Source organism: Macaca fascicularis, chromosome 13, assembly GCF_037993035.2.
Source record: "Macaca fascicularis isolate 582-1 chromosome 13, T2T-MFA8v1.1".
Taxonomy (NCBI): Eukaryota; Metazoa; Chordata; class Mammalia; order Primates; family Cercopithecidae; genus Macaca; species Macaca fascicularis.
In genome coordinates this window covers 85046838-85062154 of record NC_088387.1, presented here as the reverse complement: position 1 = coordinate 85062154, position 15317 = coordinate 85046838, and the positions used below count along the sequence as shown (strand labels likewise).

The window sequence follows — 15317 nt, the reverse complement described above, 5'->3', positions numbered from 1 at the left end:
CCCATTCTTTATTGCTGAAGATCTGCAATCACCTTTGCTAACAGATAGAAATAGGAACACGAATACAATAGAGTTGCAGGAAACTAAATTTCATTATTATATAAAGTAATTTTGAAACCTTTTAATTCACCCTCCATCTACTGATCATGAAAAGCACCTAGAGATGAGAAAATGAGTTAGACACTATCCTTGCCATCATGGGGATAATAGTTTAATAGGACAGAGTAAAGAGAAAGCAAACCTAAAACAATAGGAAAGGTACTACTCTAGGAGAAGTGCCAACAAATTACTAAGAGATATAAATTGGAGGATTGATTTCTTTCTTTTTTTTTTTTTGCTAACCATGTTTTTTTTTTTTTCTGAATTAAGTTAGCCTCAATATTCATTTATATTCTTTGTATATACGTTGGCTTGAAAACAGGAAGAGGTAGCCAAGAATTTGCTGAAAACTAAAGTCCTGTAGGCTGATGGTCAGTAACTCCTGAACTGATGGTAAAGTTCTCAGTTACACGACATGGAGATGGAGGTGGGCCAGGAGAAAATGAATGAACAGGACCCCATTGGCCTCAGGATTTTAGTGAGAGGACTGTTCCCAGAATAGGTTGGGTGACTTTCAAAGACAGACGCCAGCTCTTTAGGATCTCCAGTTGTTTGGCAGTGGCTTAACTGACATGAAACATGAGGGTGCCCCCATCTCACTTTGTGGTCTTAAAAATATTTTCACTGCCCACCCCCCCCCCAGCATAAGTGGTATAGTTACATTCCAAAGAGAACCTTTCACTGCACCACACCAATCACAGCCTAAGAAAGGGACAGAAAAGTGTGGTAGCTGAGGAAGGAGCCCCCAGATGCAGCATCTATATGTTAAAACTCTCTTCACAAGACTACACTACAGCCTGCACTGAAGCTGGCACGTGAACAAGGCTCTCCATTAAACAATGGAGTCAGGAAAGCCGAACCTGAGATTTTGAAGACAGGTGAGGATGTAACAAAGGGTTATGAGAGCAAGTGTGCAGCAAGAGGAGGAACAAGAAAGAGGTTTTCACTTTGTCCTTACCTGTGGAACGGAGAGATAACAGTGTCTCTCAGAGGGAATTGCGATTATTAATTGTGATAATTAATGGCCTTATCCAGTGGCCCACACATAGTAAATAACAATTTCCTTCCATCCTATTATGGCTATGAGAATTTGTTTTTAGTTACCTTAAACTATTTTTTTGGTTCTCAGGATCAAAATCAGTGCTCTCAGGCTCATAAGCACTGATCTCAGGATCATAATCAAGTCCATCCCAACAGCCATTGTAGTGAACAATATTTACATGATCAAGTTTTGCCAATGCTTTTACTTCACGCTCTGCCTTCCTAGTTAAAAGGAACAGGGAACATGGCAGTGTCAGTGTACATCCCACATAACAACCACAAAACACCTCATGTAACAGACAACCGTCTACATTCCTTTATTAAACCATTGCTGTGGTTCTCACACAGTTTTAGAATGGAAGCCAGGACATTCAAAAGGAAAAAGTGAACATACTGCAAAAAAAAACATAGCTGTTCTCACTCTCAAGATAAACTAAAAGGCAGCATCTGGGCACAGTGGTTCATGCCTGTAATCCCAGCACTTTGGGAGGCCAAGGTGGGTGGATCACGAGGTCAGGAGTTCAAGATCAGCCTGACCAACATGGTGAAACCCATCTCTATTAAAAATACAAAAAAATTAGCTGGGCACAGTGGTGCACGTCTGTAATCCCAGCTTGGGAGGCTGAGGCAGAAGAATCGCTTGAACCCGGGAGGTGGAGGTTGCAGTGAGTCAAGATCACACCACTGCACTCCAACCTGGGTGACAGAGCAAGACTGTGTCTCAAAATAAATAAATAAAAGGCAGCGACTTAATGCCAAACATCAGAGAATTTAAAAATCTTCTTTAGCACTCTTGAAATGCCAGTGATGCCATTTTAATTAATTAATTAATTAATTTTATTGAGATGGGGTCTTGCTCTGTCACCCACGTTGGAGTGCAGTGGCACGACCTTGGCTCATTGCAGCCTCAGCCTCTTATCCTCAAGCAGTCCTCCCACCTCAGTCTCCTGAGTAGCTGGGACCACAGGAGCACACCACCAGACCCATCTAATTTTTTCTATTTTCTGTAGAGATGGGGTTTTGCCATGCTGCCCATGCTGGTCTCAAACTCCTGGGCTCCAGCAATCCACTCGCCTCAGCCTCCCAAAGTGCTGGGATTGCAAGCATGAGCCACTGGACCCAGCTGATGCAATTTTTCATAGCTAAATCATACATTATGTTTTGCTTAGACTTGTGTTAAAATCTTTGGATTTCACAAGCAAATCACGTTGAGGCAGCAAGGCTAAGTAACACAGGCAGCGTGAAGTACCTAATTCAGGATTTTCAATGTGTGGCAAATATACACAAAGAGGATAACTTATGCAGAGAAAGTGAGATGGTGGGAGGCTTTATAGGGATGTATTGCCAAGACCTAAGACAATTTCATGCTAAATGCAGTAAATAAATTGGAGATTTCAAAGACGAGGAAGGATAATCAAACATTTTACAATTTTATTTTTTAACACAAGAAGTTCTAAACTATATGACATAAAATTTGCAAAAATAAAAAAAAAATACTGATACTTTGACAATCCTAAAATAATCTGTTATTATTTTAGATTCTTTCTTTTTTTTTTTTTTTTTTTAAGACAGGGTCTCACTCTGTCACCCAGGCTGGAGTGCAGTGGTGATCCTGGCTCATTGCAACCTGCACCCCTATGGCTCAAGCGATCCTCCCACCTCAGTCTCCCAAGTAGCTACGACCACAGGCACAAACCACCACACTTGGCTAGTTTTTATATTTTTTTTGTAGAGACAGGGTTTTGCCATGTTGCCCAGGTTGGTCTTGTACTCCTGACCTCAAGTGATCTGCCAGCCTCGGCCTCTCAAAGTGCTGGGATTACAGGCATGAGCCACTGCGCCCAGCCATGAACACACCACTGCACTACAGCCTGGGTGACAGAGTGAGACTCTATCTCCAAAAAAAGAAAAAAAAAAAAAAGAATGTTACTCAAATTATGGATTTATATCCAAGAAGATATAAATCATGGTGTCATTCAATTAACAATGAAAAATTAGAACAAACAAAATATTCGGCAGTAAAGAAATGAGTAAATATATTTTTTTCTGTCCCCTGATCAATGGCTATTTTGCAGCCATTAAAAATAACTGGCTGGGCCAGGTGTGGTGGCTCACGCCTGTAATCCCAGCATTTTGGGAGTCCAAGGCAGGCAGATCACAAGGTTAAGAGGTCGAGACCATCTGGCCAACATGGCGATACCCTGTCTCTACTAAAAACACAAAAATTAGCCAGGCATGGTGCTGGGCACCTGTAATCCCAGCTACTTGGGAGGCTGAGGCAAAGAATTGCTTGAACCCGGGAGACAGAGGTTGCAGTGAGCCGAGAATGCACCACTGTACTCTAGCCTGGGCGACAGAGTGAGACTCTGCCTCAAAAAAAAAAAAAAAAAATATATATATATATATTTCTAGTAGTTGTACCAATGTATAAACTACTAGAAATGGCCAAGATACTGGCCCTTCATCAACATAATTATCTGTTTTTTTTTTTTTTGAGATGGAATCTCACTCTGTTGCCCATGCGGGAGTGCAGTGGTGTGATCTCAGCTCACTGCAAGCTCCACCTCCCGGGTTCAAGCAATTCTCCTGCCTTAGCCTCCCAAGCAGCTGGGATTACAGGTGTGTGGCACCACGCCTGGCTAATTTTTGTATTTTTGTAGAGACAGGGTTTCACCATGTTGGCCAGACTGGTCTTACACTCCTGACCACAAGTAATCTGCCCACCTTAGCCTCCCAAAGTGCTGGGATTACAGGTGTGAGCCACCATGCCCAGCCCTCATTGTTTTTTCTTTTCTTTTTTGACACTGGGTCTCACTATGTGGCTCAGGCTGGTCTCAAATTCCTGGCCTCAAGCAATCTTCCCACCTCAGTCTCCCAAGTAGCTGGGATATTATTACCATTTTTAAAAATTGCTATCTAATAGAAAGAATAACAGTACAGCTGTCCTTCATTCTTGTTAAATAAAACAATGAACATAGTAGGAATGATCCTACTTCAAATGCAAGGCATCGTCCATGAGAGAAGAAATAGGTTTGTTTAACTAGGCTAAGAACATCCAGCACTCCACACCTACTTCTCCTTTGCACATATCATTTTTCTTAGCCCAGATCCCTTTCCCATCTCCTTTGCTAGTCTTTGAGGGATCAGATTGGTCTGGCCAAGCTACACATAGTAACAATTGCCAGAGTGCAACAAGCAAGATTGGTGAATTGGTGACCATGTGATTTAAGACCTCCTTTCTATTTGTTTTCCTTCCTGAAGGAGTTCTGCTATCCAGTGGGAGTGAGAGGGCAGATAATACAGAAAACAAATGTTGGAAGCAGTGGGTTACAGTGGGAACACATTGAATTGTCATTCCAGGGGATGAGTTCTAAATCCCAATCTGATTACATAGGAGATCATGTCCAAAGATAATCTTGATCAATTATTTATCCTCCCATACATGCTTCCACTCCTTAAATTAATGGGTAGAGCCTATTTGCCACCTCCCCCACCTTGAATCTAAGCTGGCTCCAGTGACTTGTTTAACCAATATAACTTAATGGTAGTGATGTTCTGGAACTCTTCTGACTAGGTCAAAAGAAGCCTTGCCATTCACTCCTGGTCTCTTGGATGACTTGTTCTGGGGACAATAGTTCTTGGAACTCAGCCACTAAGTTGTAAGAAGCCCAGTCCCCACAGAGAGGGCATGTGGAGGTATTCTGGTTCACAGTCCCATCTGAACTTCCAGCCCACAGCCAGTGTCAACTGCTAGCTAGCTTGGATATCCAGCCTAGGATAGGCTGTAGTCAAGGTTTCAGTTGACTACTGACTGCAAATGCCTCTGAGACCCCAAGTGAGAATTGTCCAGATGAGCACAATCAACCCATGAAACCATCAGAGATAACAATAAATTGCTGTTTTTAAGCCACTGCATTTTGGAGCAGTGCCTTATACAATAACAGACAACCAGAGAACAATTACCATCTAGCTTTTATCTTAGACAAAATCACTTTACATCTCTGGATCTTAGTCTCCTCACCTGTAAAATAGGGAGGTAAGACTAGAACATCTCAAAGATCACCTTTTTTTGTGGGTAATGAAGGTTCTATTTGGTGCCACAGTTTTTAAAATATGGCGCGTTTCATGAATTTGCATGCCACTTTAAAGCAAATGACTCTACAGCTTTAGTTCTGAAGATAGCACCGAAAGGATGATCAATGGTATACCATTTTTATTGAAATAACCACAGTAAAGTGATATCATCTTGGAGTAAGCCAAACTCCTCTTGGTAGAATGAAATGTTTAATGAGTATGAGAAAGAAATAAATGATATCCTAATAAAGAAGAGAGAAGCATAAAAAGAAATAGTGCAGATTCAGCATATCTTGCCATTCAAAAAATTTAAACATTTACTACTTACTTGCTATTATATTTAACACGTTTAATAACGTAAGTCTTTCCGTCAATTCTGTGTTTTGCTTTGAAAACTTGGCCAAATCCACCCACGCTAATGAATTCTATTTCTTTAAAATCCGTGCTAAACCTTAAAGATAAAAACCACGGTTATTTTGACATTTTATGCTCAGCCCTTCCTCGCCTCCCCACTCCTTTCCCTTTAATGTCACTTGTGAAACGGACAGTATAACAACTATGACTCTCTCCTTCTGAATAAGAAAGATCCACTTGGCAGAAACTCTTGACTCACAAAGAGTAGTCCTCTCACTCCTCCCAGGGCGAGTCCAACACAGCATATCTCCCCTGGCAGTCACAGTGAACTCCTGGCTTTTCAAAAGCCATGATAAGGCCGGGTACATTGGCTCATGCCTGTAATCCCAGCACTTTGGTAGGCCAAGGCGGGTGGATCACCTGAAGTCAGGAGTTCAAGACCAGCCTGGCCAACATGGTGAAACCCCGTCTCTACTAAATATACAAAAATTAGCCAGGTGTGGTGGCAAGCACCTGTAATCCCAGCTACTCAGGAGGCTGAGGCAGGAGAATCGCTCAAACCTGGGAGGTAGAGGTTGCAGTGAGCCAAGATCACACTTCTGTGCTCTAGCCTAGGCGACAAGAGCGAAACTCCTTCTCAAAAAAAAACAAAAACAAAACAAAACAACAACAACAACAAAAAAAAAAACAGAAAAAAAAAGCCATGATAAAAATCCTGTCACAAACACAAAATGTTCAAAGGAATTGCTATATGGTGCTCCACAGCTAACATCATCAAGCTGTTATAAGAGAAATGGGCATATGCTCTAAGCCTGCCTAGGTTTCTACTTGGTTTTCTCTTCTCCCTCAAGCTTCGTGTTCCATAATTAAGACCTGTCAATTCTACCTCCAAAACACATTGCTGGTATCTGCCCACTTTCCTCTGCCTCCAACATCTTCACCCCAGTCCATGCTTCCACTAGGCCATGGCAGTAGCTTGTTAACTGGATCCCCACTTCCTCTCTTCCCCTACTCCAATCTATGACCCACACAGCAACCAGAGGGATGAAAACTGAGTCTAGCTATGTCTCTCTGTTGCCGAAACTCTCCAATAGCCAACCTTTGCATTTGACAAAAACAAAAAGCCCTTAAACGGGCTATAAGGTGCCAGATGAGGAGGACCCTGTCTCCTCAGCACCCTCATCTCAAGGCACTGTGCCCCTGCTCATTGCACTCAAAGCACATGCTCTTCTGACTGTTCTCGAACTTTGACATCACCTTTTCCACTTTCACCTTCTCACATGTCCTTCCTTCCACCTAGCACCCACTGCTCTGTACCCACTCATCCTTTAGGCCTCCCCACAATTGTGACCCCAGAGAAACCTCGCCTCACCCCTGCTTTCATTTCTCTCCATGCCATTGCTTTCCCTTCACAGCTCTGACCATAGTTTGTTCCTGCAGATTTTTTTTTTCTTTTTTTGAAACAGGATCTTGCTCTGTCACCCAGGCTGGAATACAGTGGTGCGATCTCCGTTTATTGCAATCTCTGCCCTCTGGATTCAAGCAATTCTCCTGCCTCAGCCTCCAAAGTAGCTGAGACTACAGGTGTGTGCCACAACATCTGCTAATTTTTGTATTTTTAGTAGAGACGGGGTTTCACCATGTTGGCCAGGCTGGTCTCAAACTCCTAACCTCAAGTGACCCGTTCACCTCAGCCTCCCAAAGTGCTGGGATTACAGGCATGAGCCACTGTGCTTGGCCTACTTATGTAATTATTTATTTAAAGTTGGTCATCCCCATGAAACTCCATGACAACAGGGTCCATTTTATTTGTTCCTACCATAAACCTGATGCCCAGCACAGTGCCAATTCTATATCGAGTGCTTAATAAATATTTGATTCTGTATTGTTTTCTAAACTTTTATATTCAATGCCCCCCGATGCAAACAGACCTCCATTGTTTCAGACATTTCATTTTAAATCCAAACATACTGTCTATAGCAGAGCAGACATTTTTTTCAAGTGAAATCTGGTATGGAGCTAGAAAGTAGAAAACAGATTCAAGTGGATCAATTCTAATTCCTGCAGAAGTATTTTTTTCAATCACTGATTTATAGGAGTACTTGTTTTCAATATTAATAACTTATACAGATGTCAGAGAAGTCCACATAAGCATCACAAAAATCTACAATTACCACATTCAATTTGGATCTGTCTAAATATTACTTCTCCAAGAGCCATGATCCACTGTGGGCCAGATAGTGCAACGTCAATTAAACTGTTCAGGTGGAAATATAATTTAGCCTTATAATGGGCCCTCAAGAAACTTCTGTTGAATGAACAAATGTATCTTCAAACAAATTCTATTTCACAATTCCATCTTTGACAGAACAGGAGCATTGCCATCTTGGACAAGCACCGCTATTTTAAGTTCCCCTTGATTAAAAACTGCCTAAATCCAGCCCCAAAACATCAGCCTAATGGCTAATGTCAGCATGACCATAAACGACAAATGACACCTCTGACCAGAAACCTTCCAAACCTGAGATAAATCCCCTTCGACCAGAGACATGCCAACCCTGAGATAACCTCCCCTCTGACCAGACATTCCAACCCCACAATAAAACTCTCCTCTACCCAGAAACATTCTGAACCTGTGATAAGCTCTCCCTCCCTAAATCCTTAAGTACCCTTAGTCTGTAAGAGAGAATGTTCCTGACCAAAAATCATCCAGAAGCCCCTCTCAGGTTTATTCTCTAAAATAAACCTGTCTTTGACTGTTCAGCCACTTTTCAAGTTTCCTTCTTCTTTCTTCAACTCTTGCAACCCAGGAAGCAGTGGGCAGCGTCAGTTTGTCCCAAGATAACTCCTGGGTCCTTAGGGTCTCTGGCCACCTGTCACGTCTTTTCTCTCTCTTCACTTTTCAAGCAATTTGCATGAGGTGGATAACTAATCTGAAGGGGACTGTGAGGCTTGGGCTGGGGCTACTCTCCAGTGGGTTCTCAAAACCCTCAGGTCTCAGGAATCCACCTTGACTGCCTGCAACAGGTATTTTGCTCTCTAACCCTTGTCCATTCTTCCTCCCTCTTCTCTCTCTCTCTCTCTTCCTCATGTAGCTCCAGTCCAGGAGGCCCTTTACTGATTCCAACCAGAACATCCAACATCAGACACTAATCCAGCCAATTGGTAAGATTTGCCTTTCCTAGCTTTCTCACAGTACCTGGGAAAGTCAGGTCTGCCGTCCTGGTCCTTGGAGGACCAGTGAGACTAAGTTGAAGAAATCTTGGGGATGCTCAGTTTCTTCTCAGCTTAACTGTCCTCTTTATAAAGAGGATTCCAGGTCTCTGTCTTTTGTCTGGGGATGCCTAGAACAAAAACAGATACTCTCGGCCTCCTCTTATCAGTCCACATGGGTGCCAAACAATTCCACATTCCTATGTCCTCCCCACTGGACTGTCTCCTTCACAACCTCACCAAACTTGGCTTATGGGGGAACCTAAAGTCAAAGTGTTTAATTTTTCATTGCAACATGGCCTCGCTCCAATACAAATTAGATAATGACAGCCGATGGCCTGAAAACGACACCTTTGACTTTCAAATTCTCAGGGACCTTGACAACTTTATAACCAGGAATGGCAAATGGCAAGAGGTTCCCTATATTCAGGTTTCCTTCTACCTTAAATCCCAAACCTCCTTATGTCAAGCTTGCACCCCTTGTGAAATCCTTCTTCTTAATGAAAACCTCCCTGGGTCTCTCCTCCCTCTGAAACCTCTTCCCCTGAAATCCCCTTTGACCCTGCAGATGAACTCCCTCCATACTCTCAACCCCTGCATCCATTTCTTGCCTATCCAAACCCTCCATCTCTTTGGCCCCTCTTGCCCCCAGCCTTTAGTGCCAAATCCCAACCCTTATCGTTCTCCACTCATTACCCATTCAAACACTACTCCAGCCAGTCAAACCACCTCTGCCATTCTCCCTCTCTGGGAAGGCGCTAGGGTTGAAGGCATTGCTTGTGTTCATATCCCCTTTCTCCATGTCTGATTTGTCACAGATCGAACAGTGTCTAGGATCTTTCTCTGAAAATCTATCACAGGGAATTCCTGCACATAACCTAATCCTTTAATTTAACTTGGCATGACATTTATATAATTCTAACCTCCACCCTCACCCCTGACAAAAAAGAGCGCATCCGGCAGTCAGCTGAAACACACACAGATGAACTCCATAATCAAGCCCCTATACAAAATCCAGTGGCCAATGATGCAGACCCCTATAGAGGCCCAGACTGGACTTACCAACAGGGAGACAATGGCATCAGGTGAAGAGACCACATGATTACCTGTCTCCTCACAGGCATGGACAAAAATGCTTATAAGGCAGTTAATTCTGAAAAGCTCAGAGAAATTACACAAGAGCACCAGGAAAACCCTGCCCTTTTCTTATCACACCTCATTGAAGCTATGCTAAAATATACCAATTTGGATCCAGAATCTAGAGAAGGTCAAACTTTTCTCTACCTCCAATTTATTTCCCAATCCACCCCAGATATCCACAAAAAATTACAAAAATTAGAGGAGGGTCCTCAGACATCTTGGCAGGAGCTCCTAAATGCAACCTTCTGGGTCTTTAACAACAGACATGAGGAACAAAAAATTCAAGAAGACAAACATCTCCATTTAAAATACCAGATGCTTGCCTCCACTGTCCAAAAGTCAATTACACAAAAGCCTCCTAATAACCCAAAGGGAAACTCCCCCACCTCTCCAGGAGTCTGTTTTCAATGAGGCAACCCTGGACACTGGGCAAAGGCTTGTCCTAACCCCTGGCCTCCCACCAAACCATGCCCAACTTGCAGTCTTTGTGGACACTGGACGATGGAATGCCCTCAACAGGGACATCTTCCCCATTCAGATGCTGCTCATAATGAAGCCCCCCAACCATCACAGGAGGAAATCTCTTCACTGCTAGTGCTGACAACGGAAGACTGAGGGTACTTGGGATCCTTCGCCCCCACATCTAGTGAGTCCACGAAACCCAGGGTAATTGGGATAGTATCTGGTAAGATTGTTTCCTTTCTTTTGGATACTGGGATAAGTCTATTGGTATTAAATGAATATCAAGGTCCATTAGAATGTTCATCTGTTTCTATTGGTGGCATGAAGGGCATACAAGAAACCCCATACAAAACAATGCCTCTATATTGCTCATTTCAGGGAGACACCCTTACTCACTCTTTCTTGGTCATTCCTCATTCCCCCACTCCTTTACTAGGAAGGGACATCCTACACAAACTGGGAGGAATCATTCATTTATCAACCCTACACCAAAGCTACCTCTATTTATTATTATCTTAAGAACAGAACCCTTCCTCAGACATTCCATATCCAAACAGACTTAAATCCCAAATTCCTCAGCCCTCTAAATCCCATAGTATGGAAAACTGACTCCCCCATGTTAGCTACCCACCATTGTCCAATTCAAATTTCACTGAAGGATCCTAAATGCCAAACAGTGGTCCCACAATATCCCCTAATGGATTATGGGGACTCAAGTCCATCATCTCCCAACTTTTGGCTGCCAATATTTTATTTTATTATTTTATTTTATGTTTTTGAGATGGAGTCTTGCTCTTGTCACCCAGGCTGGAGTTTAATGGCGCAATCTTGGCTCACTGCAACCTCTGCCTCCCAGGTTCAAGTAATTCTCCTACCTCAGCCTCTCGAGTAGCTGGGACTATAGGTGTGTGCTACCATGCCCAACTAATTTTTGTATTTTTAGTAGAGATGGGGTTTCACCATGTTGGCCAGACTGGTCTCGAACTCCTGACCTCAGGTGATCCACCCGCCTTGGCCTCCTAAAGTGCTGGGATTACAGGTGTGAGCCACTGCACCTGGCCTAGCTGCCAATATTTTAATCCCCACCCATTCTCCCCACAAAACTCCTATTCTCCCAGTTACAAAACCAGATGGCTCCTATAGACTGGTTCAGGATTTGCAACAAATCAACTCCACTATTGTTCCTGTTTATCCTGTTGTCCCAAACCCCTGTACCCTCATATTGCAAATTCCTCCCAACACTAGCTATTTCTCTGCATTAGACCTCAAAGATGCCTTCTTTTACTATCATTCTACATTCCTCCTCTCAAAACCTTTTTGCTTTCACTTGGACTGACGCTGATACATGCTACTCCCAACAACTCACCTGGACTGTCCTCCCCCAGGGGTTTAGGGACAGCCCTCAGTATTTTGGTCAGGCGCTTCGATTAGACCATTCCCAACTACCTCTACGACCCAGCGTCTTGTTTCAATATATGGACAATTTACTTCTTTGTAGTCCCTCTCTAGAACATTGTATTCAACACACAGCCAGGCTTTTAAATTTGTTGGCTGAATGTGGGTACCAGGTATCCAAAAGGAAGGCCCAATTAACCTCTCCAAATGTTTCATAGCTAGGATTAATTATAACTCCAAATACCCAGGAAATTCCACTAGCATGAAAGCAAGGCATTCAACAAATCCCATTTCCTAAGACAAAAAGGGACTTACTTTCTTTCCTCAAATTAGTGGGATATTTCTGATGATAGATAGCAAATTTTGCCACTGTCACTAAACCTCTTTATGAACACACAAGAGGAAATCTTGACCAACCACTCACTCCCACCCCAGACCTTTATCATGCTTTCTGTCACCTAAAATGTGCCTTATTACAGACCCCCCACTTTAGGCCTTCCAAACCTCCTAAGAACTTTTCATCTATATTTACACAGTTCTCATAATCAGGCCCTTGGACTCTTAGCCCAATCCATGGGAGATTCCCTCCAACCAGTGGCATATTCTTCAAAACAACTAGATCCCATTTACAAAACCTGGCACCTTTGCTTAAAAATTTTTGCCACAGCCTCTTTAATTATCCCTGAGGCACAAACTCACATTCTACGAACCTCGTCAGGTATTTTCTTCTCACAGTCTACAAGATATGCTCAGCCGTAAGGTGCTCACCTCCATCTCATCCTCTCGCATGCAAGCCCTACATTCAACCCTCCTTCAGCTCTCCATCTCTCTTCATAGATGCTCACCCCCCAATCCTGCTACTCTTTTATCTTCAACACTGATTTTGGACCCTGACCAACACTCATGCTCTGATCTAATTGAAAGTTCTCGCACCATGTTTTGCCACCTTACTTCCACTCACATAAAGGGAGCCCCAGATTGATTTATAGATGGCAGCGCATCAAAAAACCCTCCCCTCCAAGCAGGATATCCCGTCATTGAGAGATATCATGATGATACCCGCTCTCTTCTACCTAGAAGAGTCGTAGAGGCTGCCCCTTTGCCTTTGGGCACATCCTCCCAACAAGCAGAATTAGTTGCCCTAATAAGAGCATTAACCCTAGCAAAAAACACACAAGTTAATATATACCACCGATTCTAAATATGCCTATAACATCAACCATTCCAATGCCCAAATTTGGAGCAAGAGGGGCTATCTCACAGCTAAGGGAACTCCTATCATTAATGGAAAACTAATCCATCCTCTATTAAAGGCTGCTCTACTTCCAGAAAAGGTTGCAGTTATCCATTACAAATGACATCAATCAGATAAAAGCCACATTTCTTTAGGGAACTGTGAGGTTGACTACTGGGCAAAACACACCTCAACCCATCATCCAATTCTCCAATATCTATTTCCCCTCACACAACATATCCCCTCCTTTTATCCCGAACACCAAATACAACAACTAATCACAGCAGGGGCACAATTCAAACTCCCATACTGGTTCATACAAAACAAATTAGTCCTACCTGACCCTGAAAAAACAACTCTTGGCCAGGCGCAGTGGCTCACGCCTGTAATCCCAACACTTTGGGAGGCCAAGGTGGGTGGATCACGAGGTCAGGAGTTTGAGACCAGCCTGACCAACATGGTGAAACCCTGTCTCTACTAAAAATACAAAACTAGCCAGCCGTAGTGGTGCACGCCTGTAATCCCAGCTACTCCAGAGGCTGAGGCAGGAGAATCCCTTGAACTCCAGAGGTGGAGGTTGCAGTGAGCTGAGATCATGCCATTGCACTCCAGCCTGGGCGACAGAGCAAGACTCTGTCTCAAAAAAACAAACAAACAAACAAACAAAAAAACTCTGTTATGGGATATCCACAACCTCTTCCACACTAGCCATTCCCCTCTACAACATTTCTTAAGTTTCCACATACACATAAACCCAGATATAAAGGAACAGTTGAAAGCCATTTTCCATCAATGCTCTATTTGCCAGAAAGCTTCACCCCACTTCAACACTAGACTCCCTTCTTTTCCAACCCATCAAGACAGGGAACCTTCCAAGACAAGACTGGCAAATTGATTTTACCCATATGCCCCCAGTAAAAAAGGTTCGATTTCTTTTGGTTCTGGTTGATACCTTTTCAGGATGGGTTGAGGCTTTTCCGACAACCAAGAAATGAGCTTCGACTGTCACCTCCAAATTAATAACAGAAATCATCCCCTGGTTCAGGGTGCCTCTTTCTTTTCAATCTGAAAATGGTCCTGAATTCATTTCTCAAATTACTCAAACACTTGCACAAACCCTACGAATCACCTGGGAGCTACACATCCCCTATCAACCTCAATCTTCAGGAAAGGTTGAAAAAATGAATGGCATTCTAAAAAGCACCCTCACCAGGTATGCACTCCAAACACATAAAGACTGGGTTACACTTTTACCTTTGGCCCTTCTGAAAATTCGGGCACTCCCACGGAAGCCTTTAATGCTCAGCCCCTCTGAACTCATACATGGGAGTTTTGAGCATGAGTATTTGAACTCATGCTCCTTTTGTTCCACCTCGGGGTCAAGCCCCACCTCTAACAACCCCTCTCATTTCCCTTCTTCTGCATACCATCCACCATTTCATTTGGGAATATGCTGACAAATACCTGCCACAACCTGTCGCCAACTCCTTTAATCCCTTCCTACAGTCAGGAAACTGGGTTCTGGTAAAAGGTCCCAGCCCTACACGAATCCCAGAGGAAAAAGAACAGAAATTCATCTAAGCAGCTACGTCTCTTTCTCTGTCAAACTTTCATTGCTTCCTAACTAACCTTGTTACAGACCTTCTGTAGAGGACTACGTGCTCACAAACGAGATGTTCCCAATAAGTACTGCTCTTGCAAACGAAGCAGGGCGTTCCTTCCCTGCAAACAGGGAGGACAAAGGAGCCAGCTGCAAACAGCAGGCCCTGGGGACTGGTTAATGTGTAAACATCTTGAGAAACCAGCAAGTCAGGAAAAGGTCAGAAAAACAACACGTGACTTGTGACTTGGCAACATTCCACAACCGAAATTGTATAAAATAAAGCAGAGCGTGCCGTTTGGGGCGGCCGCCATGTTTGTCTCGTCCTGTGTTGTCTTGTGTGCTCATTCCTTTGTTTAGGAAACACACGGACCCCAACACCTTCAGTGGTAGCCTTACAAAACTCTCATTATACATCCTGATCAGCTCCTTACTATTCCACGGGATTTATGGCTTCAAGGAACTTTCCAGGACTTTACTCCTACCCAAATAACTTTTTCCTCCTTTTGCTTGTTTCTTTCAATCTAAATTCCCTAATCACATCAACCTCACCAATAGAATCACTTCTCACTGCTATCAAACTAGAACGTTCTGTAAACCTTACACAATCCCTCTTGCTGCAAGCTAACTCTTCCTTTGCTCCAGAATGCTAGATGTGTTTATCACTGTCTTCCTCAGCTTATACATCCCTTCCTACACCTCTTC

General features: G+C 43.2%; 2 protein-coding genes across 8 annotated transcripts in view; one reads left to right on the top strand and one right to left on the bottom strand.

Moving 5' to 3' along the window:
* Positions 1–15317, top strand: part of NDUFAF7 (NADH:ubiquinone oxidoreductase complex assembly factor 7) — a 172458-nt gene that overhangs the window by 42510 nt on the left and 114631 nt on the right. The window lies entirely within an intron of this gene.
* The window catches only part of EIF2AK2 (eukaryotic translation initiation factor 2 alpha kinase 2), a 56614-nt gene that overhangs the window by 18345 nt on the left and 22952 nt on the right, over positions 1–15317 (bottom strand). For all 6 annotated transcript variants that reach the window (XR_012422496.1, XR_012422497.1, XM_015433781.4 and 3 more), the window contains exons 11-12: positions 5543–5665; positions 1204–1362 (exon numbers count right to left, since the gene is read on the bottom strand). Coding sequence is in view for 4 of the 6 variants with exons in the window: in XM_015433781.4 (XP_015289267.3) it covers positions 1204–1362; positions 5543–5665 (282 nt within the window). In the remaining 2 variants the exon portion in view is untranslated. The remainder of the gene's footprint in view (positions 1–1203; positions 1363–5542; positions 5666–15317) is intronic.